This window comes from Mauremys reevesii, linkage group 3 (assembly GCF_016161935.1).
Source record: "Mauremys reevesii isolate NIE-2019 linkage group 3, ASM1616193v1, whole genome shotgun sequence".
Classification (NCBI taxonomy): Eukaryota; Metazoa; Chordata; order Testudines; family Geoemydidae; genus Mauremys; species Mauremys reevesii.
The window spans coordinates 117,412,873-117,438,251 of record NC_052625.1 but is presented as its reverse complement, the minus strand read 5'-3'; the positions used below and the strand labels follow the sequence as shown (position 1 = coordinate 117,438,251).

The following is a 25,379-nucleotide window of genomic DNA, read 5'->3' as shown; positions in this document are numbered from 1 at the left end:
GAAATAGAGGAGGTAGCAGGTGGCATCTGATGTGTGAGAATTTCCATCATCAGAACAAAACACATAATTAAAGTCACTGAGAGACCAATCTCCGTATAGTCTGCTGTCACTCTAGCAGATGTACCAGAATTTAAAAACAATTAGTTGGGATATTTGCTAGCTAATGTGAATTAGTATGGTAGAAGAGTAAGACACCATAGACAGTTGAGCAATATGAAGTTATGAATGACTGTATGTTTCATTGTGATTAAACAAACATTCCCAGTCTTCTTCCAGCATGCACAATTTTTAAGTAAAACAATTACGTTTCTGGTATATTTCACAGATTAATTTTGCTAACCCTCCCCCAAATACTCTGTATAATCATGTGCCAATCATGGGTAGAGATTTGGGGAGGAAGCATCAAAATATTGTTTTACTAAGGCCAGAGCTACCTATTCACTTCTTTCTCATGGAGCAGCAAGGGAAACAGCCTCCTTACAAGTGCCTCTAGGTGTGCATAAGGAATGTACCAGATAGTCCTAGCAGTCCTCTCCCACCCCATCAGTCACTCTAACACACAAGGAGAAGGCAAGGGCCAAGCTGCTGCTTCACTGAGTTAAATCCCAAAGACACTGGAACCTGCCTTTCTCCCTGTCAGCAACTGCCTACATAGCCCTAGCCCAGAGTTTAAAGAGCTTCAATTTGGAGTAAGTCTGGACTTCTTCTCCTTCACCTACGAATCCAGAGAAATCCACTCCTCCTCAAAGGCCACCATCATTGCTCCCTCCTTCCAGCCAATCAATGAGGGGAACCTCCAGCACTGAGAGAGACCTGATCGCTGCATAAACTAAAGGGGATCTAAGTGACCAACCACCCACCGCCTAGAACTCCTGGATAATTTACTTGGACCAGTGCTACTGCTGTGATGAAACTGGTAGAGGAGGACTCTAGAGGGGCTTCAGTGAGGTGACACCATGACTGGTCAGGAAGTATTAGACTGAGTGGCACGGGAAAAACTTGCTAGCGTGGGGATGTATGGTGCTGATAGGATTTCTGGGAAACAAAGAGAATATAATTAATGTGGGGGGGTGGCTTAGGATTGCGGGGTACTACGTTAACCAGGGAATATCACATGCATCATTGATGAAGGTGGAATTTTTTTGATGGAGCCTTGATAACATTTAGACAGCACATCACTGATCTAAACATTTTGATTGCAAGTTGTTGGGGCAGGGAGCATATCTGTCTGTGTGTTGTCTGAGATGTCTCAATACATCACCAACAATAATTCTTCCCTGACTCGAAACAATTGCAAATAGCTCTCCAATCTTGCTGGCCGTTCTTGCTGATTAAGAATGGCAACACATTCTCTTAGGGCCTGAATTTCAAGTCTTATCAGTGCCCACCATGGAGTCAATCCACTGGGAACAAAGAGAAATGGACTAAATAACCTAATGAGAATGGGCTATATAACTGTATAGTTTTTTCTGTCTTTAGCTACTACAATAATTATCAGCTGAGCAGCATTCAACAGGAGTTTTAAATACAATAAATAAAGATTTCGATGAATCAGAGGATTTGAGTGGCTGAAATTCTAAGCCATCTTGCACCATCTTTTCAGTTACCACTTGTAAATGAGCTGCACATTTTAGTGAACAAGCATGAAGCCTGTCTGTCCTGATCAGCACCATGCCAGAGGAGGGTAATAGCCTTAAGCCTGTAGAACACTTCAAACGGAAGCAGAGTGAAATGTTTATGAATGCATCCAATCTACAGTAAATGCTACTTCAAAGAAAGCAGATGCCCCATGAGAATTCAAAAAAGTTCCACCATACAAGTCAAATGTAAAACAAGTAAGAGAGAAATGATCAGGCAGGTGATTCACCTACATGAATAGGCGAACTTTGGGAATGTCCAGTTGAAAATATACCAATGACTCATGTTTTCATTTTCTTTAATGCTTAATTCTTTTCCACTTAGGAATTATTAAAATGAAATCAGCTTCTCCCACTAACAGCATGTTCCACGGCCATCTGTGGCTATTAGGGATGTTAACAATAGATTAAGGGTTTCATTATGGGATTATAATCATACAGTCATCAGAACTACATATATTTACACAGGCTACAGTCAACTGGGGGAAGGAAGAAAAGGTATTTTGTAAGATGTGTGATCAGGGGTTCCCATATGTACTACTGGTATTACGTGAGCTATATGGTCTAGCCATTCATTTTGCAACAATTTTTAAGGTGATGGTATGTGAACCAATGAAGTTTGGGAGCTATTGGTGTAGATAACAACACTACTCCATAAAATAAACCACCACAGGCCAGATCATCTATGCTATAAATTCTCATGGTTCCATTGACGTCAATAGACTTCAACAGAGATATTTACAATAGGCCCTATATTTTCAAACATTGGAGAATTTATGAATTCTCCTAAGAAGGGGGGAATCCACATTTCTTTTGAGCAAGCTGAGCAGAAATACATTCCAAAGTATATATTTGCAATGGGTTCAGCAGTTTTGTGGTGAAACTTTGGCTGTAAAAACTTATGGGGAATGAATAAAGTCTGGTGCAAACTTAAAAATGGCTGAAGCCATTACAGAAAAGGAGCCTGAAATAAAGATTATATTCCAAACTGCCTCATGAAACTGACATAAATGCTTTGAGCATGAAAAATCAGATTTTTTACTCTGTGCTGCAAGTTGTGCATGATGTCCCTTTAAATAGTCCTTACTACATTTCCTTACTTGACTTTGCAGTAGGTTCACATATATATAGGTATATAAAGACTTCAAGCTGAAGTTTGCTCGGATGCACATTTTAGTTGTATTTCTGAACATGTATATAGTCAGCATTCTCACTCTGTGTGAAAAGGGAAATCTGAATAATGCAATGTCCATCCACTCATCTTTATAGGTGACATACTGTACTCTAATTACATCCTAAAAAGTGCAGCAAAAATCTATGAGGAAGCAACTTCACACAGAACCTACTGCAATCAAGATAAAAATCAATGCATTTGTAACCATGACTATGTATGGCTCTTCCTCTCAAGAACATCTGCCCATTCTATTATCCTAATCACTTATACATAACTCAGAGAGAAATATGGTTAACAAAGCCACAAAGCTGACATTGCATGTTAAAAACCAGAGGAAGAATGGCCATTAGGTATATTTTATTAAAAAGTTAAACAATCATAACTAAGAGGTCTAGATTATGTCCCATTTGTTTCCAACAGCAACCGTGACCTCTGTGAACCTCTTTAGGAGAAAGACAGCCAGGAAATTCTGCAGTGTAGCTGGATGCATGATAAACAGGACTAGACTGAGGACGTGCTCATTATGGACTAATAAAAGATTTAAGGCAGTTTTCTGAGGTCAAGGGCCTAGAAAATGAGCCTACCCTACTCATGTAAGTGGACTCTTACCAGCATTTTGTGCAAGGTCTCAAGAAGTAACAGAGCATCCTATCAAATCAGACTTATGGGATTTACCAATACTAGGCTCACCTTATCTTTTTGCCTGTGAAGGTAAAAGGAGCTATGTTGAGTATGGATGTTTTGTATATTGTGTCTCTATCAGTGGCTTGAAAAATTATTACAGGTACTGAATGGGTATAGACCAAGAGATAAGTGAAGTGATTGTACTGTATATGCTCATGCTAGTAATCATAGGCGCTGACTTACATGGGGCTCTGGGGCTTTAGCCCCATGAATAAATCCCAAGCAGGGGCTCTGCCCCACCAATGTTTTTTCTCCCCTGCTTGGAGCGCGCCGCCGCCGCCAGGGCTGGAGAGCTTCCCCCCTCCCCGCCCGGCCCCAGAGAGCTTAACTGCCTGAACGCAGGCAGCTGCGTCTGCGTGTCTCAGGTGATGGGAGGGCGGCAGGTCCCCGCCGCTCGGCCGCTCCGCTCCATCCCCGGCGCTTGCAGGGGTCGCGCCGCCGGGCTTTGCCGCTGTGGGCTAGAGGACAGGCTGGTCACTGGCCCGTCCCCAGCAGGGGCAGGGGCCAGGAGCTGTGCTAGGAGCTCTTCCCAGACCTGCGCTCCTCTCCGCGGTGGGCTCGCTGGCCTGCTCTGGCCTCCCGCTCACGGGCAAACGCTTGGAAAGAAACCAGGTGCCTCATTTTAACTCCCCCGAGCTGGAGCCTGCGGAGGGAGTGGGGACCGGGGGACACTTCCCTGGCGGCGATCGCTGCTGCACGGGCCCTGTTCCTGGGGGCAAGGGACCAGCGCAGGCTGATGACTTGCAAACTCGAATCACCCGTGAGCCACCCGGCGCTGCCGCAGCCCGGCCCCGCTGCGGGAAGGAGGGGCTGCTGCAGGAACAGCGGAGAGGCGCTCAGAGGATGCACCAGGTCCCAGGAATGACACCGGCCTGGCCTGAACCAGGGCTTATTTCTCTCCCATTTCACAGGTGCTGCCGGCCGGTCCGATCCGTGCAGGGAGGAGCGAGGTGTGTGCTTGCCGGCATGCCCTGTCCTGGGGGCGGGGCCGCCCCCTCAGGAGAGTTTGGGAGGCTGAAGCCCCCGGGTGGGCACCCCAAAGCGATCTCTCTCTCTGCATGTCTAACCCATCCACCCACCCAGCACCGGACTACACATGCAGACAACACCCCTCTTTCAGCCTGTGCTGGAGGGGCGGGGGGGTTGAAGCCATTGCTGTTTAAAGGGCTGTGGCTGGGTCCCTCCACTCTTTTCCCATGCTGCTCCCTAGGAGGGAGAGATCACTGCGTGGGGGCGGGCGGGGACTCTTGCATGATACTTGTGAGCTCTCACAGCCGGGTGGCCACAGGTGAGTCCCCAGGGCAGCATCATTGGCACATGGGAGAGGAGGAGCCCCGAGGATAGAGCAACTGAAGGTGAGCTAGGGTGGCTCTGGGCTGGGGGGGGGGGTGTCCTTTCCCTTGTGCTGCACGGGGAGGGAGTTTCTTTAAATGGGGGGGGGCTGGGAGTGGGATTTTACTTCTAAGAATGTCACTGCTGAGCTGTTTGACCTGGGCTGGGGGGAGACCTCTGTCTAGGGAACAGGTATACCCCTGCTAGGCACAAATGTGCCTCAACCCTGGCCCATCTGGGAAAAGAGTGGCTCTCAGCTGGCAGAACCAGGCCTCACGGCTGAGATAGCCAACGACAGGGGACATTGTCTACAGCTCATTTCCATCGGATGGTGGCATCTTTCCAACTCTACCCACTTGGACTAGGGCCTACAAGTGCCAGTCTTCCTTTACCACCTCTCTGAGCCATTCAGACCCCTGCATTGCTCAGCTGTTTGCTTTTCAATGACCTAGCAAACACCCTTCCACTGTCCGGATGTAGCTGAGCTGAACTTGCTTTACTGTTCAGTATTAGCCTCATTTCACAGATGGAGGAACGGAGACACAGAAAGGTTGAAGCCAACATTTTCAAACCTGGGTTGCTAAAGTTAGATGCTACAACCTAATTTAGGTGGCTAAATAAGTGGCCTGATTTTCAGAGGCAAGGAGCAAATAGATTTGATTCCAATGGTGCTGCATCTTGGGGGGTGGGGAGCCCAGAACCAAGTTCTGGGTCTCTCCCCATTTCCCCAGCCAGCTCCAAACTGACACTCCCTCCTCTGGCCTCTGTGTCTCTTCCGGACAAGGAGGCCACCTGATCTTTGGCCACAACACCTTCAGTTGGCATCTTGCAGGGGAAACTGAGGCACCCACACAGTATTCAGAGAAAATATTAAGAACACTCCCACTTCATCACAACAGGTGCAACAAAATATAATACTGTATATTGAAGTAGGCAAGTGCTGCTTCTGACTTTCTACTTTTAATTGACCTTTGTAATCTTGTGGCACTGATGCATTGTAGCTTCATTTTATATCCGCTTACAGGGCGGGAGCCGGGGCCGGCTCCAGACCCCAGCGTGCCAAGCAGGAGCGTGGGGCGGCATTGTCCTGCAGGGCGGCATTTGGCTCCGGCGGACCTTCCGCAGTCATGCCTGCGGGAGGTCCACAGGAGCCCTGGGAGGAGCGGACCTGCCGCAGGCATGACTGCAGTGGGTGCGCTGGTCCCGCGGCTCGGATGGAGCTCCCGCAGGCATGCCTGCGGATGCTCCACCGGAGCTGCGGGACCACAGGACCGTCCGCAGGCACTTCAGCCCCGGCCGCGGGACCGGGGAAGGGCGGCGCAAGCGGCGCAGCGCGCCACCCTGCTTGGGGCGGCGGAATTTCTAGAGCGGGGGGGCACCACCATTTTGGGCCCCACCAAAAATTATACAAACCTGCCGCCTATGCTAGTAATTACACTTTAAAATGTTAAACCTTTAATAAAAACACAATGTATTTACTTCTGGCATTGTATGGATTTTAATAATGACCATTTCTTTTATGTATTCTTACCTGATTTTTTTTTAAATATTGATTTAAATATAGTTGAGTTAAGAATGGCAATTGTAGCAGATCCTGAAATCTATGGAAATTTTTAGTCTGCCTTAAGAGTGATTTTAATATACATACATACACACCTATACATAAAAACACATATATACACCTATAGAAACACACACACACACACATATATATATACATATATACACATACACACACACAAACATATTCTTCACTGTTGTATTGTGTAATGGAATATTGTTAATACCATTTGTTGAACAGTAAAAGCTGTGTTATCCAGCAATTTACCAACTGGAAAGCTCAAGAAACTGGCATTTTGGGGTGCTGGATCCAGGTGGCTCCCTGCAAGCAGCAACATGTCCCTGCTGCTCCTAGGTGGAGGAATGGCCACGGGGTCTCCATGCGCTGCTCCCACCCCGCCCCACCCCAAGCACAGTTCCCATTGGCTAGGGACTGCAGCCAATGGGAGCTGCGGGGGCAGCGCCTATGGGTAGAGGCAGCATGCAGAGCCACCTGGCCTCACCTTTGCCTAGGAGCAGCAGGGACATGTTGCCATTTGCGAGGAGCCACCCGAGGTGAGCGCCACCCAGATCTGGAACCCCGAAACCCCTCTTGTGCCCCAACTCCCTGCCCGAGCCCACTCCTGCACCCAATCTCCCTCCCAGAGCCCAGGCCCTGCACCTCCTCCACCCCAGCCCTGAGCCTCCTCCTGCACCCAAACTCCCTCCCTCCATTGGTTAACCAGAATTTTTGACTGACCAGCAACCCCCATTCCCCCAACATTCTGGATAACAAAGCTTTTACTGTACAATGTATCAAATTAGAAATTCAATAAAACATACCTAGAACCCAGAAGTCATTCAATGTGTCACTTAAGGTACAGTATTCTAAAATAATCAGGAGCTACTGAATGATCATCTTTGTATTGTCATAGGAACTTTCAGGGAAAATGACATAGTCAAGGACAAATTTTAGGAATGAGAAAAAAATTTCATGGAAAAAGGAAAGGATTTCATAGATCCAAAGACATCTGAAGTCAATGGAAATACTCCCACTGTCTTCAATTGGGCCAGGTCTGCAGTTTGTCTATACAATGGCAACAGAAAATATATAACACTGACTAGTGTACCGTTTTAACTTGGCTGATATGCATTGATGTTTAGCATAGAGTAATTATTTTAAATATCAGTCCTGGTGATTCAGAAGTGCATCTTATTTTGCATTAATCCACAGACCAACAGAAACAGTGTAGAAGCAATCAGATTAGAATAATTAATTAAAGATAGGCCAACCAGGTGGTAAAAAAGTGCAGGTAACTCACTCAACACTGTTGAAGGGCAAGAGGCAAAGTGAGTATATAGTTACCTCCATAGTTATTACATTCAGCTTGTACTAACTCCAGGCTTGTTTGTTCCCAGTTTGCCATTCCCCAAAGGGGCTTTTAAAAGAATGATAATGTAGCTTCAAAACAGACTGACTATCAGACACTGTCATGTCATTCTAAAACAACTGTACTATGCTTTGTTTGGGCAGATCTCCCAATTATCAAATAGTGCCTGGGTATTTCAAATCCAGCCCATCTCAATCTTCCATTTATTCTTAAAACCCTTAGCATTCCTGGTTCTTGTCTGAAATGATGAACGCTGAGCCCAAGAGCATTTGTTTTGTTTTGAATTTGACTTGATGGGAACCAAATATCCCACAAGAGATTCAGCTGCCGAAACAAAAGTGCTATGTGCATCACCCTGTTTGTCCTCTCCCCTCCCTCCCACTGCTGCATGTTCAGGGATTAATTTACAAGAAAGGATTAAAGAAATTAACTATGCATAGCTGAAATAAGTAATGCTTAAAAGGTGACAGAACAATACTGTCATCTTGATAAAAGGTTCAGTTGCTCTTGCGAGGTTCAACAACAGCTAGGCCACTGCTCCATTAGACGAGCAGATTAAAAGTTCTTCCTCTGCTGACTGACTAAAACCAGCCAATCAATCAGTCACTGAGAGGTTGCTCACTCTGCCAGAGAGCAACCACCTTCCTTTCTTAGAGAAGCTTTATTTCCAGAATACCAACTGCAATGGAGAAGCAGCCATATGCTGAGCCAGTTGTCACTGCAAAGTGAGTAAGTGAGCTGGGGGGTGGAGGAGAAGAGACCCTTGAATTGAGTAGCTTCTCACATAAATGATATCACCATTTCTACCCTAAGAACCCATTATTATTATATGGAGATATACCTCTCTCATAGAACTGAAAGGGACCTTGAAAAGTTGTTGAGTTCAGCCCCTTGCCTTCACAGCAGGACCAAGTACTGTCCCTGACAGATTGTTTGCCCCAGAACCCTAAATAGCCCCCTTAAGGATTGAACTCAACCCTGGGTTTAGCAGGCCAGTGCTCAAACCAGTGAGCTATCTCCCCCCCCCCCTTCCTTAGACAGTAGCGGGGAGGGATAGCTCAGTGGTTTGAGCATTGGCCTGCTTAAACCCAGGCTTGTGAGTTGAATCCTTGAGGGGGCCACTTAGGGATCTGGGGCAAAAATCAGTACTTGGTCCTGCTAGTGAAGGCAGGGGGCTGGACTCAATGACCTTTCAAGGTCCCTTCCAGTTCTAGGCAATAGTTATATCTCCAATTATTTAAAAAAAAATAATTTTCAACAGTGACTTAGGAGCCTACATGCTCATGTCAAAAGTTACATAAACACTTTGGAGCTAAGTCTCATTGAAAATCAATGGGAGTTATGTGCATAACCACTTTAGATGCTTTTGCAAATCCCAATCTGCATCTGTAGATGCCTAAATACCTTTGAAATTTGGGCCTAAGATACTTTTGAAACACCAGAAGGAACCATTTTGATAATCTAGTCTGATCTCCTGTATAATACAGGCCATAGAACTTCCCCAAAATAATTCCTAAAGAAAATCTTGTAGGAAAAACATTGAATCATGATATACAAATTGCCAGTGATGGGGAATCTACCACAATCTTTGGTAAATTGTTCCATTGGCTAATTACTATCAATGTTAAAAATGTACACCTTATTTCTGGTCTGAATTTGTCTAGCTTTAACTTCCATCAACTGGATCATGTTATACCTTTCTCTCGCTACATTGAAGAGCCAATTATCAAATATTTTTCCCCGCATAGGTACTTATAGACTGTAATCAAGTCATTCAGCCTTCTCTTTGTTAAGCTAAAAAGATTGAGCTCCTTGAGTCTCTCTATAATGCATGTTTTCTAACCCTTTAATCGTTCTCGTCTCTGAACCTCTCCAATTTATCAACATCCTTTTTGCATTGTGGACACCAGAATTGGACACAGTATTCCAGCTGCAATAGGTACACCAGTGCCAAATGCTGTTTGCATCTGCTCAGATAGGTGTAACCTCATTTTTACTATAAGACCAAATTTGACTATGTTTGTCTCTTGCTGAGTTGGGAAGCATCAATAAAGTGAGTAGGCTTGTTTTTCATTTTCTTAGAGTATAGGAAGCAAGTATCTAGGTAGGGGCCTACAGTATTTAGTTTGCAAACGTATGGGCAAAGTAAAACCAAAAAGAAATATTCTTATATCCCATAAATCTGCTATTTATTACAGTCTAAGACACCTAGCACCAAGGGCCTGATTCTCCATTGCCTTCTGCTGTACATTGTCATATAGACACCTGTGCAAAGTGAGTATGAAATGCTACCAAATGAAATTCTCCATTCACCTACCCCAGTTTTACATCTACTTTGCACAAGTAAGTATAAATGACAATACAAGGAGCAAGGCAATAGGAACTGGGCTCCAAGGGTTTAGGGGGTAAATTAGGATGTCACATAGGGATGTCACTATGAGAAACAGGGAAAATTAAGCAAAGGAAAATTTAGGTGGAATTTAATAAAATTTTTCTTAACTTTGAAATCTATTAAGACTGAGAATAATCTTCTAAAGAGGTTCAGACATTTAAAACTAAGGATGAATTAGATGACCTAATAGGTCATCTCCATCTCCACTTTCTATGATTTTATTATACAAAACCCCACAAACAGGAAATTGTTAGCAACGCTGAAAGATAGAGGAAAACCAGCACATAACATCACCAGCTGGCAACAATGTAAATCTTAACTCAGACTTTCTATGGGTTAATAAACCTAGCCCAGTCCTCACAGTAGCCTGCATAGCTTGTGTCTGAAGGGAAAAGCAGCTATTAGTGGAGAATGCCAGGAAACAGCAGGTGAGTCATAAACAGAACCCAGGGGAGGATCAGAAAAAGTAGTAAGGATGGGTCTGAGATGCTAATAATGCCAGGAGCAAGTTATTAGCTAGGAATGAATCAGTCTGCAACACAGGCGATGAAGCCTAGAGCTCAAGCAAACCAGACAGAGAACCCAGATGTTCCAAATGAGAATTGTGGGTTTTGCTCCATGGATAATAAAATAATGATGATGATGATGATGATATAAGACCACAAGCAGAAGCAGAACCCTTTTTTGCTGAGGGCTGTACAAACACACAGGACGTCCTGGCCCTGCTCCAATATGCATAGGGTTTAGAGACAAGACACAAGTGAGTGTAACAAACAATCAATCAGAGGCAAGCTGTTGAGGGAGTACCAGGATAAAAGCACTTGCAGTTGCCTATTGCATATTCTTACAATACATACAATTCCATGTTTCTGACTCACATGTTTTTTGGTTTTAAAATTATAATTTTAAAAATTCCCTATCAATTCATAATCTTCTGTTCTCCCTTAACTTTTGCCCTACACATATAAATCTCTGAATAAGGCAACCCTAGGCAACTCACTGTCGATTATCTTTCTGTATTTTATTCATATATTTGTTTCCCCCATTTCTCTCTCTCTCCTAAGGTATCCCCAATCAGCCCCACTCCTCCAGCATTAATAGTTCCTCCTGTAGTGGAGTGGCTGCCCCACTCCATGAGAAAAAGGGCTGGAACAGACCAGAGAGACTGCACAGACCAGCAGCCAATCAGCAAAGACCTGTGGAGAGCCAGTCAGGGCAAAGAAAGAGGCAGCCAATCAGGGCCAGGTGGGCCCTATATAAAGGCTGCCTAGTAAAGCAGAGGGAGTGTCCCCCTGACTAACGAGGGAGGAGGACTAGCTCCTGAGGTAAGAAGGTAGCACCTTGGCCAGAGCAGTGCTGGGCAGGCTTGGGGGAGCAGAGCAGAGGAGAGCTCTGGCCCAGTTACCTGCCAGGCTGTGGCCTCTGCTGAAAAGGGTCGAGAAGGTGCATGAGGCCAAAGGGGAAGATAGGCGGACAAGAGGGGAGAGAAGGAGGGCAGAGAGAGGCTGCTGCTAGAGGGTCCCTGGGTTGGGACCCAGAGTAGTGGGTGGGCCTGGGTCTGCCCCCTCCCCCCCCCTTGCACTGCACCTGGCCACAGAGGAGTGTGGCTGAGACAGACTGCAACTTGCCCTGAGGTGAGGGACTAGACTTTGCGGTTGTGGTTGGCCACAGAGGCAGGTGCAAGCTGTCATTTACCCCCCTCCTCCCCCCAAAGGGGGTGAGAATGGAGTAGTGGGCGCTGCCAGAGAGCAGTGTCCTGAAGCGCTCACCACCAAGCGGGGAGCAACGCGGTTCCCAAATCAGCAGAGCAGACAACGGGTGAGAAACCACGCGTAGAGGATGCTCCACAGCTGATAAGAGCTAATTCCTGGAGCAACCAACAGGAGGCACCAGCAGTAGTGAGTCCTGACCCCATTACACCTCCATATACAACTACAACCCACCTCCTGGGGAAGACTCACTCATAAAAACCCTGTAAAGCCAAATTTGAGGAAATGCCCGATTAAGGTATCCTCCTTTATCACTCCTTAACCTCCACAATCATATTTCCTCACTTTCGCAGATAGAGTTTGCTGCTCTACAAATAGGTCCCATGCACCTCCAAAATGTATAGTAACACATGTACACCTCACATTCTTCACAGTCCCACTAGCACAGAAACAGCCTAACTCTGGCCTCAGTACTATCAATATACAGTCCTGTTAAGCATCTGTGGACCAGTGAATGGTATGAGGTGTTATTTTCTGGTAGGACAGTATGACGTTGGCGTTTAGTGGCATCTCTCCTTTCAACTGTGCACAAGGTTTTCTCTGCTTATTTTCTTTTCAGTTGATCTGGAACCAAAAGCCCCTGCCTGCCCCCATTCAAGCTTCTTGTAGTAGTGTGCTGTGTCTTGGCTACATTGATGGGTATGCCAAGAGTGTTTCTGTCAAGTACAATATTATGCCATTCAAACCATGGTTAGTTAGCTGTTATTTGCTGGCTCTATTGGAAGTACTGCCCAGGAAGGTGATACTTCTGAGAAGGCTGGCATTTTAACATTGTTCCAGGGTGTACCACCTTCCAAGAGTGACCATTGCAGCATGGTTGGCTGGGAAAGGAACAGACATAAATAAGAGCTACAGATCTCTAATTCATTCTTTGGAGAAGGAACACTTTCATATGGTAATGTTCAGTAGCAGAAAAAGCAGGCAGACAAAAGAAAAAAAATAGATAATTGGCCACCAGATGTCACCACTATTTCTCTCATCAGTAGAAAACAACTATGTAACACGAGGAATGCACCAGGTAAATCTGGGCAGGGAAGCCATACAAACGAAGGGTTTTGTGCAGATCAGGAATTTAGAAACTGGTCATAGAGACTTCTTTGTCTGTCTCTATAAAGCAGAGTAGCAAAGGCCAAACTGTGGGAGAATAGAATGGCCTTTTCTCCTCATTTCCCATGTATCTGTGCCCTTTTGCAAGTTGCAAAGACTGGCATTAAACAGCACAGAGTGAAGGACAATATGCCTGCCATTAGACCATGCAAAAAAGCAACAGAGAGGCCCTGTCCCCTCATCCCTGAGCACCTCAGTTCTGCTCCCTGCAAGGCCATTATAACATCCCTCCTCCAAACACAGAGGGCACAGCCACTGGGAGGAATGGTTATCAGGCCCCAGTAGAGTGCCTCACTGAACCCGCATAGGTGAATATTCCAGATACATGACAGTGTCAAGGTAATAATTTTAATCTTTACATTTGAGGGCAAATGCAGTCTCATTGTTTAAATGTCCCCAAAGCAGGTTCACTTGAATGCAACAAAGGCAGGGTTAAAAGACATTGGTATTCTGAGAGCAGGCAGCACACTGGATTATCCCTGTCCAGCACAGGAATAATCCCCATGGTGGGAGTGCAGAGGGGGCGCTAACTTGGCAGGGGTGTCCGAGTACAAACAGGCACATCGCACACACTGATCTATGATAAGGAGCTTGTTGCACTGAGGTCCTCCCTTGTTCCATCCTGGGTGGTTGTTTTTTTGGTGGGCACCTGTGCATGACACTCACAAAGGATGTGTCTGCACAGGACAGATCCTGAGAGGTTCTAAGCCTCTTCCTGAGCAGATCAGTCCCTATATTTGTAAGCAGTAGCTGTTTTTGCTCAATGCCATTTGTACGTTCTGTGTAATAGGCTCTCTTCCAAGAAGATGGATTTTCACAAGTACTGAACACCTACCTTCCAAATGATAAAAATAAATAAGTAGGCCCCTTTCTCAATCACATTTAAAGTTGGACACCCCAAAATTGAGGCACTCAACATTACAGCTCACTTTTGAAAATCTTGGCCATCGCTCTTGTTACCCCATCCAGACTGCTTCTCAGCAAGACTCCTTCATGAATGTGCACAGATATGGCTATATATTTGTCCAGTCTAGCGGAGTAGGGGTTTTTAAATAGGATTGTGCCAGGCTCTTATTTCTGCCAATTATGTTTGTTTAAGTGAGACCTCTGAGTTTATAACAACAGAATTATCTGTTTTTCAGAACAATTAGCACAATGTTTTTGTACTAACTGAAGGTCAGAGGATTAATGTGTTTTATGTACAATACACTTTTAAAAGCTAATTAAGAATCCTCCAGTTCATTTTGTACTGAGCACATTCAATATTAGTCTACTCTGCAGCAGAGAGGGGGGGGGACAAGAGGGGATTAAGAAAGGGAGAGAATTTGCCTGCAAACAAACAAATACACCTCAGTGCAGGGTTTGGCAACCTGTGGCACGCAGCCCATGATGGAAATCTACTGGCGGGCCAGTCCAATGGGGGCTGCAGGAAGCGGTGCGGGCTGAGGGATGTGCTGGCTGCTGCTTCCCGCAGCCCTCATTGGTCTGGAACGGCGAACCGCAGCCAGTGGGAGCTGCGATCGGCCAAACCTGTGGACACTGCAGGTAAACAAACCACCCCTGCCCACCAGCGGATTTCACTGACTGGCCACGTGCCACAGGTTGCCAATCCCTGCCTTAGAGAGACGGTTAGCAGGGGTGCTGCAATTAGGGGTGCTGGTGATGCAGCGGGGCTTAAGGTTTTGTTCACTAGCCTTTCAGCACTCCCGCTAAAAAATTGTTCCAGCGCCACTGGCAGTTAGTACAGAGCTGTGCAAAAGTACATTCATGTAATGCAAGGGGTAAAATTGCAACATGGACAAAAAAAACCCAACCCTTTTGTTTGCTAATTTGCACTAATTTAAAACATTAACCAGAAAATATAAAGGCTATGCTGTGAGGTGTAAAATGTTACCCTTTAGATGGAGAAAAGGTGGGTGGCAGGGGCAGAGTTGCCCTCAAAGCATTATTTTGAGGCTCTTATTATTTATATAGAATCTCTCTCTGCCTCTCAGTCAACCACACACAGAGTCCATCATTTCACTATAGGAAGAGACTGCGTTAACAGGCCTTGTGGAAGCTGTGAGTTTTATGGAGGGATTCGAATGACAGGATGAAGCCCAATTTGAGGGATAGGGTTTCAGGAAGTAAGTTCCAGGTATAAACGGGCCATGCAGCACAGACAGTGCAGAAACAAGCATGGAGGGCACAAAGGGAAATGAAAGAGTTGATGGGAAGCAGAGAGAGATAAAATCAGAGAAGTAGGCAGTAGAGAGGTAAAGCAGGGCTTTGAAGGCCTGGGCAAGGAGCTTGTTTTTAATGCAATAGACACTGCCTGTCCTTTTAATTGGAAAAGGTAAAAAGAATTAAATAGGAAACCATCCCCATAATCCTGCTTTTGGCTTGCTTATTCGGACTGAAAGTTCAAGCCTTCCAAGGTTCACCATTCAGCAAACTCTGCTGTATCTGCCCAAAGCATGTAAATACAACCACACGCTGAGATTGCTCATTTTTAAACTTTAGGCTACACAGTACTATCCTGTTGATCAAATGTGGCAATTATTGCAGGTTTAAAACCTTCTGGGGATAACAATAGATGCTGCCACTCAATGCTAAAAAAGAAAACATGAATTAAAAGAGCAAGTCCAATGACAAATAACAGCAACATGTGTAACTAGAATATATTATGGATTACCATCTTCTAACACAAAGGCTAGAAAAGTTTTAAAAAATGCAGCAAACTAGGGAGCTAAAAAAGGGACAGAAATGTGGGATTGTCTTGCATTGTTTAATTTCTCTCTCTCTCCAGCATCATTAAGATGACTCATAAGGTTTAGTAACGGCTTCTGAAGATGAACATGTTAATAACTTTATACTGCAGTTTGACCATAAAATGTAATCTTTTAAAATTCTATAGTCTCACATGAAAAGCAAGTTTAGAAATAGAATAAAGTTATAAGGGTCATTTTGAATTGCCATCTTAAGTTATGATATTTTATTTTTAATTCTATATTTATACATTTAAAGATACAATTTAACTTTATACTTCAGTAAACTCTGTGGAATATATATCCTCCCAGTTTATGATGTAATTTAACATGAGATCTGAATAATTAGAAAGCATAGCTCATGCCAGGAATACCTGAGTTGTAGGCCTGGCTCTGATAATGCTTCCTCTGATCCTGGTTTTAACCCTTTCAGTGTGGTGCTAGGCTCTGTTCCATTCTATTCTTATACTGTGATCATCACCATGCATCTAAGTGCCCATTAACTGTTATTACAATTGTGAGTACTCCACACCTCTCTCTCTCTCTCTCTCTCTCTCAAAAAAAATCAACCCTTGGTATCACAAGACGGCCATTCATAAACTCTTTTTCTGAGCTACTCCTCATAAGGTTTTGCATGAATAGATCAGCCCTATTTGTATACATGACTAAAAGAGATGTTATTGTAAGTTCTACTATTGTCTTTTGAGTGGATATATCTTCTTTAAGAATTAGTATAAAAGTCCCTGTCTTTGTTACTTTAATCCTTTGCATTTTGGAGTTCAGCTGCCTTATCAGTAACCTCCTTCCTACTGTATCACATGAGCTTACATCCACAAACTGCAAAGCATTAAAGATCCTTATGTGTACACTAGAACAATACTGCTAGAGTTAGTTGCCCCAGGTGTTTAAAAATCATAAGACAGACCCCCAAAAGTCATGAAATTAGTTTGAAAATTACAATAATGTTAAAACAATAAATTGTGGGTTCTTTTTATTTGCCTTCTGGTGTTTGAGCCTTTAGGGTTCCTGTTTTCAAGCCTTTCCCCCTAATCATGAGAGTAGAAAAGTACTTTTTATTTTTTAAATAAAAAGCTGAGATACTCCCTTAATCATATGACTCCAGCAGATGGGGCTTTAAGAAAAACACCAAATAATGCATGATGTGTGATAAAAATAATGAGTTGGTGTCATAAACAGATAGTTAAGGGTTAATGCCTCTTTTACCTGTAAAGGGTTAAGAAGTTCACTTAGCCTAACTGACACCTGACCAGAGGAACCAATGGGGGAACAAGATGTTTAAAAAGAAAGGAGGGACGTTTTCCTTTGTTTAGAGTCTCAGTTTCAGCTAGAGTGAAAAAGATCAAGGAACCAGCCTCTTATCAGAGTAGTAAGTTTTAGAAAGGGATAAATAGGTTTATGTTTATTTTCTTTGTAACTTGTCTTGGTACCATTAAGGGAATTATCAAAATTGGGTATTTGAGTATTTTTTGTGTAACTAAATTTGTGCCCAGGGGAACATCCTCTGTGTTTTGAATCTGTTGTTTGAGAGAATAGCTGGTATACTAATCTCTCCCAGAGGGTTTTCTTTTACCTTTCTTTTCTTTCATTAAAAGCCTTTTTCTTAATACCTGATTGATTTTTCCTTGTTTTTAGATCCAAGGGGGTTGGATCTGGATCTACCAGGAGTTAGTGGGAGAAAGGAGGGGGGATGGTTAATTTCTCCTTGTTTTAAGATCCAAGGGGTTTGGATCTGTGTTCACCAGGAACTTGGTGAAAAAGTCTCTCAAGGCTACCCAGGGAGGGGAAGGTTTTGGGAGGAAAGGGAGTGTTCCACATGGAGGAATCTGGATGGTGGCAGCGATACCAAATCTAAGCTGATAATTAAGCTTAGAAGTGTCCATGCAGGTCCCCACATCTGTACCCTAAAGTTCAGAGTGGGGAAGAAACCTTGAGAGTTGGCAACACTGTAAATTGTAATTTGTCTCCTCCATTATGATTTCCTGCTTTTAGGGGGTTCAAAAGGAGATAGCATCAAACCAGATGTTTCATTTCTGAATTACATGGCATGTAATGTAGTTTCCTTCCCCATGGACTATGCCTTGATGTGGTGGGACGGCTTGCATGGTTCCATGACCCTCAGAGCTGTGCGAGTGGTAATATAACTGGTAAGGCCACCCAGGCCAGGTTGAAGACTAGAAACCAGACCAAAGGCAGTCAACCAATCCTCCTGGTAGGGCTTGGCTGGGAGTGGGCTAACAACTGCTCCCATAAAAACCCAAAGCTGTTATGGAAACCTACACTACTGCTCAGCTCAACAAACTGAACCTAATTCAACTCAACTCAGTTAGACCTAGAAGAAAGATGATGATGCAAAGTGGCCAAACCTGAAAGGAAGCTACTCCTCTGACAAATCTGCTCCATCCTAAATCCATAACCAAAATCGGTATGTGGAACATGCAGACACTATATAAGTCTGGTAAAACAGCCCAAGTAACAGAAGAAATGGACAAATATAAACTAGATATAGTAGGCCTAAGTGAAGTGAGATGGGTAACATCATGACAAATAACTGTCACCTAGACACATCCTACTATATTCCGAGCTACTGAATGCCAATGTCATGAACCAGGATGTGGGTGGTCAGGCCTAGCAGTCAGAGCAGAAATGGTCAGGCCTAGCACAAACATGGTCAGAGCTGCACTTACAAGCCAGGAACCAGGAGTCAGGCTCGAGCAGACTGGAAGGACAGTAGCAAGGTTGGGAACAAGCCAGGATCAGGGCTGGAGTAAGGCTAAGAGCAGGCGAGGCAAGGAGAGATTGCAGCTGTGGCTGTGTGTATAGAGAAGCCACAGATCAGTTGTTACTGTTAGGCTGAAGAGCAGGCTTGCTGACTTCCTCAACCAATAAGGTGGAGTAGTCAGTCGGGCAGTCCTGCTGTGGCTCAGCTGTGCTCATAGGCAGACTGGGTAGGTACAGCGGCAAGTCCTCATTCCTGGCAGCGGGTAATGTACATAGAGATGGCATAATCTGATACTGTCAAGGAGGGCAGCTAAAAGCCTGACAGGATTATAACAGCACAATTTACATCAAAGTTTCAGAAAGTGCCCATTATTCAGTGCTACTCTCTAACAAATCAAGCTAGCCAACGGGAACAAGAAAACTTCTGTGAACAGAAGTAGCCAAGGTCCTGAAAAGGGATGTCCTCCTGGTAACTGGAGACATGAACACTAAAGGGGGGGAGCAAAAATACAGGCAGGGAAGTAATTGTGGGAAAACAAGGCCTTCATTAAGTAAACAAAAATGGGGAAATATTTGCTGATTTTTGTGGAATGAATGATCTGGTCATTGCAGGAACTATTTCCCCTCACTGTACTATTCACAAGATAACTGGCAGGTAGCCATACCACAGAACAGGGAACAAAATTGACCACACTGCAATTCAGCACAAGTGGATACGAACTTTAGAGGTTGTACGTAACAGGAATGGAGCAGAGACAGTAACAGATCATACAACCTGCTGACCCAAACCCACGGAGAAAAGCAAGGTAACACAAATTATCTCCAGACCTATGCACAATTAGTGGGGCTGAAAATCAACACAGAGAAAACGAAAACCATGAGAATCAACATCCAACAAGAAACACCAATAACACTTTGAGATTGGCATATAAGCGGTCCGACACTTCACAATTCTTGACAGCACCATGAGCAAAAAACAGATATGCCTCTGCAACCCCAAAGCCAATGTAGGGAAACAGAATCTTTGCCCTCATAACTAAGCTTTGACTATTTAACACCATTGTAAAGGCTATCTTACTGAATGGTGCTGAAATCTGGAGACTCATCAAGACCTTATCATCTAAACTTCAGGTTTTTCTAAACAGCTGCCTTAGACAAATCCTCAACATTAGATGGCCAGAATAAAAATGATAAATGAAGAGCTTTGGAGGAGGAAGAAACAGAAATTGATAGGACAGGAAATTATGGAACAAAAATAAAGATGGCTAGAACACACATGAAGGAAAGATTCAAACAAACATAAGACAAGCACTGGACAGGAATTCCCAGGGCACGAGGGGGTGAGATAGACCAAAGAAAACTTGGAAATGCACAATAAAAGCAGAAATAAAAGATATTAAAATGACATGGAAAGAAGCTTCATTTGAATTTTAAACGTGCTTGAACATGTGTCAACACTAAATTATTACTACAATGATTACAAATTCTAAGGTAGAGAGGACATAAACATTTGTTGCTAGTTATCACTTTAAAAAACAGCTCTGCTTTTGTATACATTAAGTAGTGTTTAACATGTTAAATTATGTTTGTTGTTGTTATTTCTAACACAACTCATTTCTCCCAGCATAGATAAAGCCTCTTAGGCCTGGGCTACGCTAGTGGGGGGATTTGAACTAAGATACGCAACTTCAGCTACGCTTTTTGCGTAGCTGAAGTCGAAGTATCTTAGTTCGACATACCTGTCCGTCCTCACGGTGGTGAGTTGACTGCCGTGGCTCTCCCGTCGACTCCGCTTACTCCTCCTGCCGAGGTGGAGTACGGGCGTCATTCACAGATTGATTTATTGCGTCCAGATGAGACGCGATAAATCAATCCCTGATATACTGAACACTACCCACCGATCCAGCGGGTAGTATAGACGTACCCTTAGACAACTAACTGCCTATTTTCTCTGCTACTTGTTACCATTTGAACCTAAAATTATTTGAATGTGACAAAATTATCCCTAAAAAATGTAAGGCCATAGCTGAATCCCCCTTTACATATACTACTTTTATTTTTAAATCAAGCATCCACTAGCTATACCAAACATTGACTACATTGAGTGGTGTTACTTATGCCACAGCTTAATTTGGCATCAGAAGTGGAGAGAGGATGATTTATGTCTGTCCAAATCCCAAATCCACAGAATAAAAGGGTACCCTTCAGTCTTAAGTAATGGGAATTTACATATTAACCTATTTTCAATGTTTAAAAACTGAAAATACACAGATTAAATAATCAAATGTCAAACCTGACAAATTTCAATTTCTTACCTGCTTTTTTTATTTCAGGGACAGTCTTCTCAGGGGATTTCTTTTTTTCCTCTTCTTTTTCTAACATTTAATTAAAGAAAGTCATTTGATATGCTAGAACTATGAATCACACATTCAAATATGCAGTCAGCCAAGCCCTGGTGGGCACATGCTGAAAAAATGTGACTTATTTTTGAGTTTAGATCAGATGATTCCCATCTAGACATTGCACACACCTAGTCACAAAGCAATCAGATAAAAAATTAACATTATTCATTAAGCATCAACTTTGGATAATCTGGACCCTTAATAATTCATGAAAGGCCAGGTGAGACTCATCAGTGCAGGAATGTGGTAGCTTTTAATTTAAGTTACCAGTGGTAGCTACAAATCTTATTCATTACTATCAAAATGACATGGTACTGATGTCATTGAAACTGGCAGGCAGAATACAAAGCTACATGTCCTACCATTTTCACATATGGCAATATAGACATGTCCTGTTATATCAGGGACAACAATTAAAATTGCCATGGACAGCCTCACAACCGGGGGGGGGGGGGCTAAACCACCACGTTTGCCATTGGTTCTCTGGCTTGTCAACCAGGAAAAGCCTTAAAATATCGATACAAACTGAAAAAGTAGTAAAACGTGGGACGGTGATGTAAATAAGGTATGGGAAAATCATCCAATAGGAGAGCATTGTGGTACTGCGAGTTTAGAGTTTGATCTGCCGCCACTGAAGTTAATGGGAATTTAGCCGTTGATTTCAATGGAAGCTGGATTAGCCTCTCAACAAACTTTCCAATTCCATACCTTTCTTTTTAGTTTCAGGAATAGCTCTCTTCTCTTGGGTTATCCTCTTTTCCTCTTCTGTTCCTAAGAAAAGATTTAAAAGAAATTCAGTTGATTTTTTAAAATATCTTATTAAAGAACGATGATCCACATTTTATAAAACAATAGGGTAAGAGACCCAAACAAGGCCTAATACTTAAACAGAGACTAAGGCAAAAAGACAGCATAGCTGTGGAAGGATTTATCTACCAAGATGTGTCTTATCTCTATGGCACCCAAGTTGGTAAACCACGATGACTTGTGACAGATGACTACACTTGTATTGGGCCAAACTGTGACATTGGGTAGATCAACCTGTTTCAGATGGTACACATTCCCTCTGTGCTGTGTTTTATTAAATCTGCCTGGTTTTGGCCAACTGAAATATGCTTTGGAAGATTTGCCATCACAATGCAGAAAACATACATTTGGTGATCAGTCCATGCAATGGAGAAGACCTGCAAATCTAGACCAATTAGTCGCTTATTAAAAACACTACTGTCATCCCTCAAATATATAAACATACTCTATATTCCAGTGAGTCCACAGAAAGCTGAGGATAGAATTGGAGCCAGTGTGTGCACCAAGTAATTATTTAAGAAATAGGCACTTAATCAACTATACCCATTAACCTACTATAAATATAATTTTTGAAGTGATGCAGTAACCCTGCATTTGTTCTGACTTAGTGCTTCCCTTATAAAACCTGACTGACAATAGAAAAACTTGCAAGAGATACTCAGCAATAAGTGCAGAATAATATACCCTCGTGACATTTTTATGAATTGGACCTTTAAAACTGTCATTACAAGATATCTGCTATTCATGGTGAATTGCAGTTAATCCATTGTGTACTAAAGAACATGACAATCTTTTAAATTTATTTGTCTCTATTTTATGGATTTACTGGGCAACAGTGGAAAGTTTAGCTTTTTGCTCTGTGAAGGCCACAACAATTTAATTACTTATTGCATGAGTGTTATTAATTGGTAGAATAGAATTAGGTATGAAACATCAGGAAACCCATTTCCTATTGTCTTTCTCTCTCTTTGTTATGGAATGAATTCCCATTAAATGCTAGTAAATAATAGCAAACATATGCCCTTTGTACTGCCCACCCCACAGCCATCCAGGTTTGCCCCCTTCAAGTTGTGTATTATAGGTATCAGCTGAGTTAGCAGAGCTATAGCTTTTTATTTTGTGATGCTTTGCTATTATGGATATGTACAAGAAGCCAGCCTATATTGTTATACAGAAAAGCACATGCAAAAAATCATGAGTCCATAAAGTCAGAGCTCATTCTTTCCTTGAAAATTGTTCCGGGGTAGAAGAAGCTTTTCTGAAGCTAGCAGATCCAAACAATAAATATGCTATTAGCCCTTGAATAAATTAACATCAAGAGAAAGAAAATATTAAGTTACTTACTTTTCACTTCCTTAGCTATCACAAGAGGCTTTTCTTCTGCATGAAAACATATATAAAAAGAACATTCTTAAACCAGGGAATGCAAAAAAGTTCATTACAAATACTGCACAGCATGCTTTCAGAAATTAAAGAAGCAAACAAAAATATATGTGTGACTGATACAAAAATAGACATTTTCTTAGAAGTTATAAACCCCTTGGTCTTGGTCTAGTTTCACAAATGAGAGAACATTACATAAAATAGGGGGATTTGTTTATCAACATGAAGGAATCTTACTGAACCAAATTGGTTCTGACTTTCTAGCAGACATGATAAATTCCTGGTTAAATATTCGACATTATCTCAAGATTTAATCCATTTCAAATATATTTGGTCATTTTCACCCTTTTTTATTGTCTTGGGAAAAACAAAGACGAGTCCCTTGTGATTCTTCAACAAACCGTTTCACCCAGCTGCTTTTGTGTGTCTCATGTCCCCCCATTTAGTCCCCAGTTAATCATGATCAAGTTTAAGCTGACCATTGGTTACAAATGAAGTAATGATTTGCTTATACGTACACATATGGTTAACCAGGGCACTGATCAAGCAATGCAAAGTTCAAAAATTTTGTGCAATAAGCAATATGGACATTATTAGAGGTAAAGAAAATATGCATAACAACATAAAAAATGTGGCTCAGCATAAAAAGTCAGATGCTCACATTCTCATCTCTTCCCAGCTTCCACTAATCCTGGGGCTGGTTCTCTACTAGTCCCATTCCCTCTGCTCTAAAACAGGGGCTAGTGAGAACCCTCGGTAGGGAAACTCAGTTGCTTTCTGTCTAATTTCAGCCACAAGAATGATCCAATGGGAATCAGGCTGCTTCTCAGGATCTGGCCTATTGTCGAAATCACTGATGCTCAATTTGGAAGAACTGGAAAGTGACTTTAGCACTACATGAATTGAGAAAATACTAAAAAAAAAATCATGTTCAGCCATTGTGTTAATGTTTCACTTTGTGAGATGACATGATGTGGCTGCAACTCAGGTTCACCACATATCAAAGCATCAGACAGCACAAAATCCCGTCATTGGTGCTCTGTTCACTGTTCCTGAGGGCAGGACGAGTAAGCGGAGCACCAAGCAGATCTGCCATGTTCAGAGATTCCTGTAGTGCTCTGAAAAGGCAACCTGTGCCTTGACAGGCAGGGAACATAATCTAGCCCTAACTGCAGATCCCAATTCTAGAATACTCACCAAATCAAACCTAAATGCAATTGTGTTCCTGTGACAGGGTGCAGGGTACCTGCTCCACAATGAAAAAGGAGTTAACTCCAGCTCAGCTTTCCTTTCCCCTTGCACAGGTGCTTAGAGGAAGGGCCCTTCGACTGTCTGCATTAAAAAGGGAGGAAACGCCTTTGGGAAGTCTGGTTTCTCAAGGGGGGCCTCTAGGACTGGGAGAAATCCCATACTGAACACAACTGTTTTCTTTGCAAAGTCATTCAACAAATGTATTCTACTATAATAAATTGCCACTGCCACTGCCACCCTTCTCCAGTGTACCACATTCTGAGGGATGTCATTCATTGTAGCCCCAAAATTATCTAGGTTTTTACACACATTTGATGTCCCTTACTATTATTGTTGCAAATTATAAGGAATCATTACACTGAGGTTATAGAAAGAGTTATTTATAGTAAAAGAAGGAATCCCACCTAATTTTAAGTGTCCTGCATGAATACATTTTCTGTATCCTTCATACTGGGTCTTTTTTGTGCACCATGTTCCACATTTGGACCATGACAAGTTAAGAGGTACGTCTAATGCCAACAGAAAACTTGCCACATCTGAAGCATAGAATGTGGTGAGCTTCTTCCAAGCATAAACATAACTAAGTGGAACGTGAAGGGCTAAATGCCAAGCGAGGGTATATTAAACAACAGGTAGCTTTTGGTACATAGGCTAGAAAATAGAGATATAGGGAATTGTGAGAATGACAATGGAGGACTATCCAAACTTGAGCCCAGGTACCTGCACCTTTACTACCTCCACACTGTGAAGTGGAGGGTAAGGGATGGGTCACAGCTCAGTGTGAACTCTGACCATTCCTCCAGCATGCCAGCTTGGGTTCACTGTGTGTCTAAGGGCTTTGAGTGTGGCTAATAAGGGATGTTGGGCAAAAAACACATGGTAAGACATGTGGAAAGTCTTCCATGTAGACATACCCTAACATAGCAAGCAGCAGAAATAAATGAAACTAGCCAACCCTGTTCAGGCTGCATGCAGGGTTTGAACTCATGGCCTTTAGCACTAAAATAATGAATCCCTTCTGTTAA

At 43.0% G+C, this 25,379-nt stretch overlaps 1 protein-coding gene across 1 annotated transcript in view; it reads right to left on the bottom strand.

Annotated features, from left to right (window-relative positions):
- TRDN (triadin) overlaps nt 1-25,379 on the bottom strand; it is a 292,575-nt gene that overhangs the window by 120,137 nt on the left and 147,059 nt on the right. Inside the window, exons 14-16 of the mRNA XM_039528738.1 lie at nt 23,065-23,100; nt 21,622-21,684; nt 20,827-20,886 (exon numbers count right to left, since the gene is read on the bottom strand). Coding sequence (XP_039384672.1) covers nt 20,827-20,886; nt 21,622-21,684; nt 23,065-23,100 — 159 coding nt within the window. The remainder of the gene's footprint in view (nt 1-20,826; nt 20,887-21,621; nt 21,685-23,064; nt 23,101-25,379) is intronic.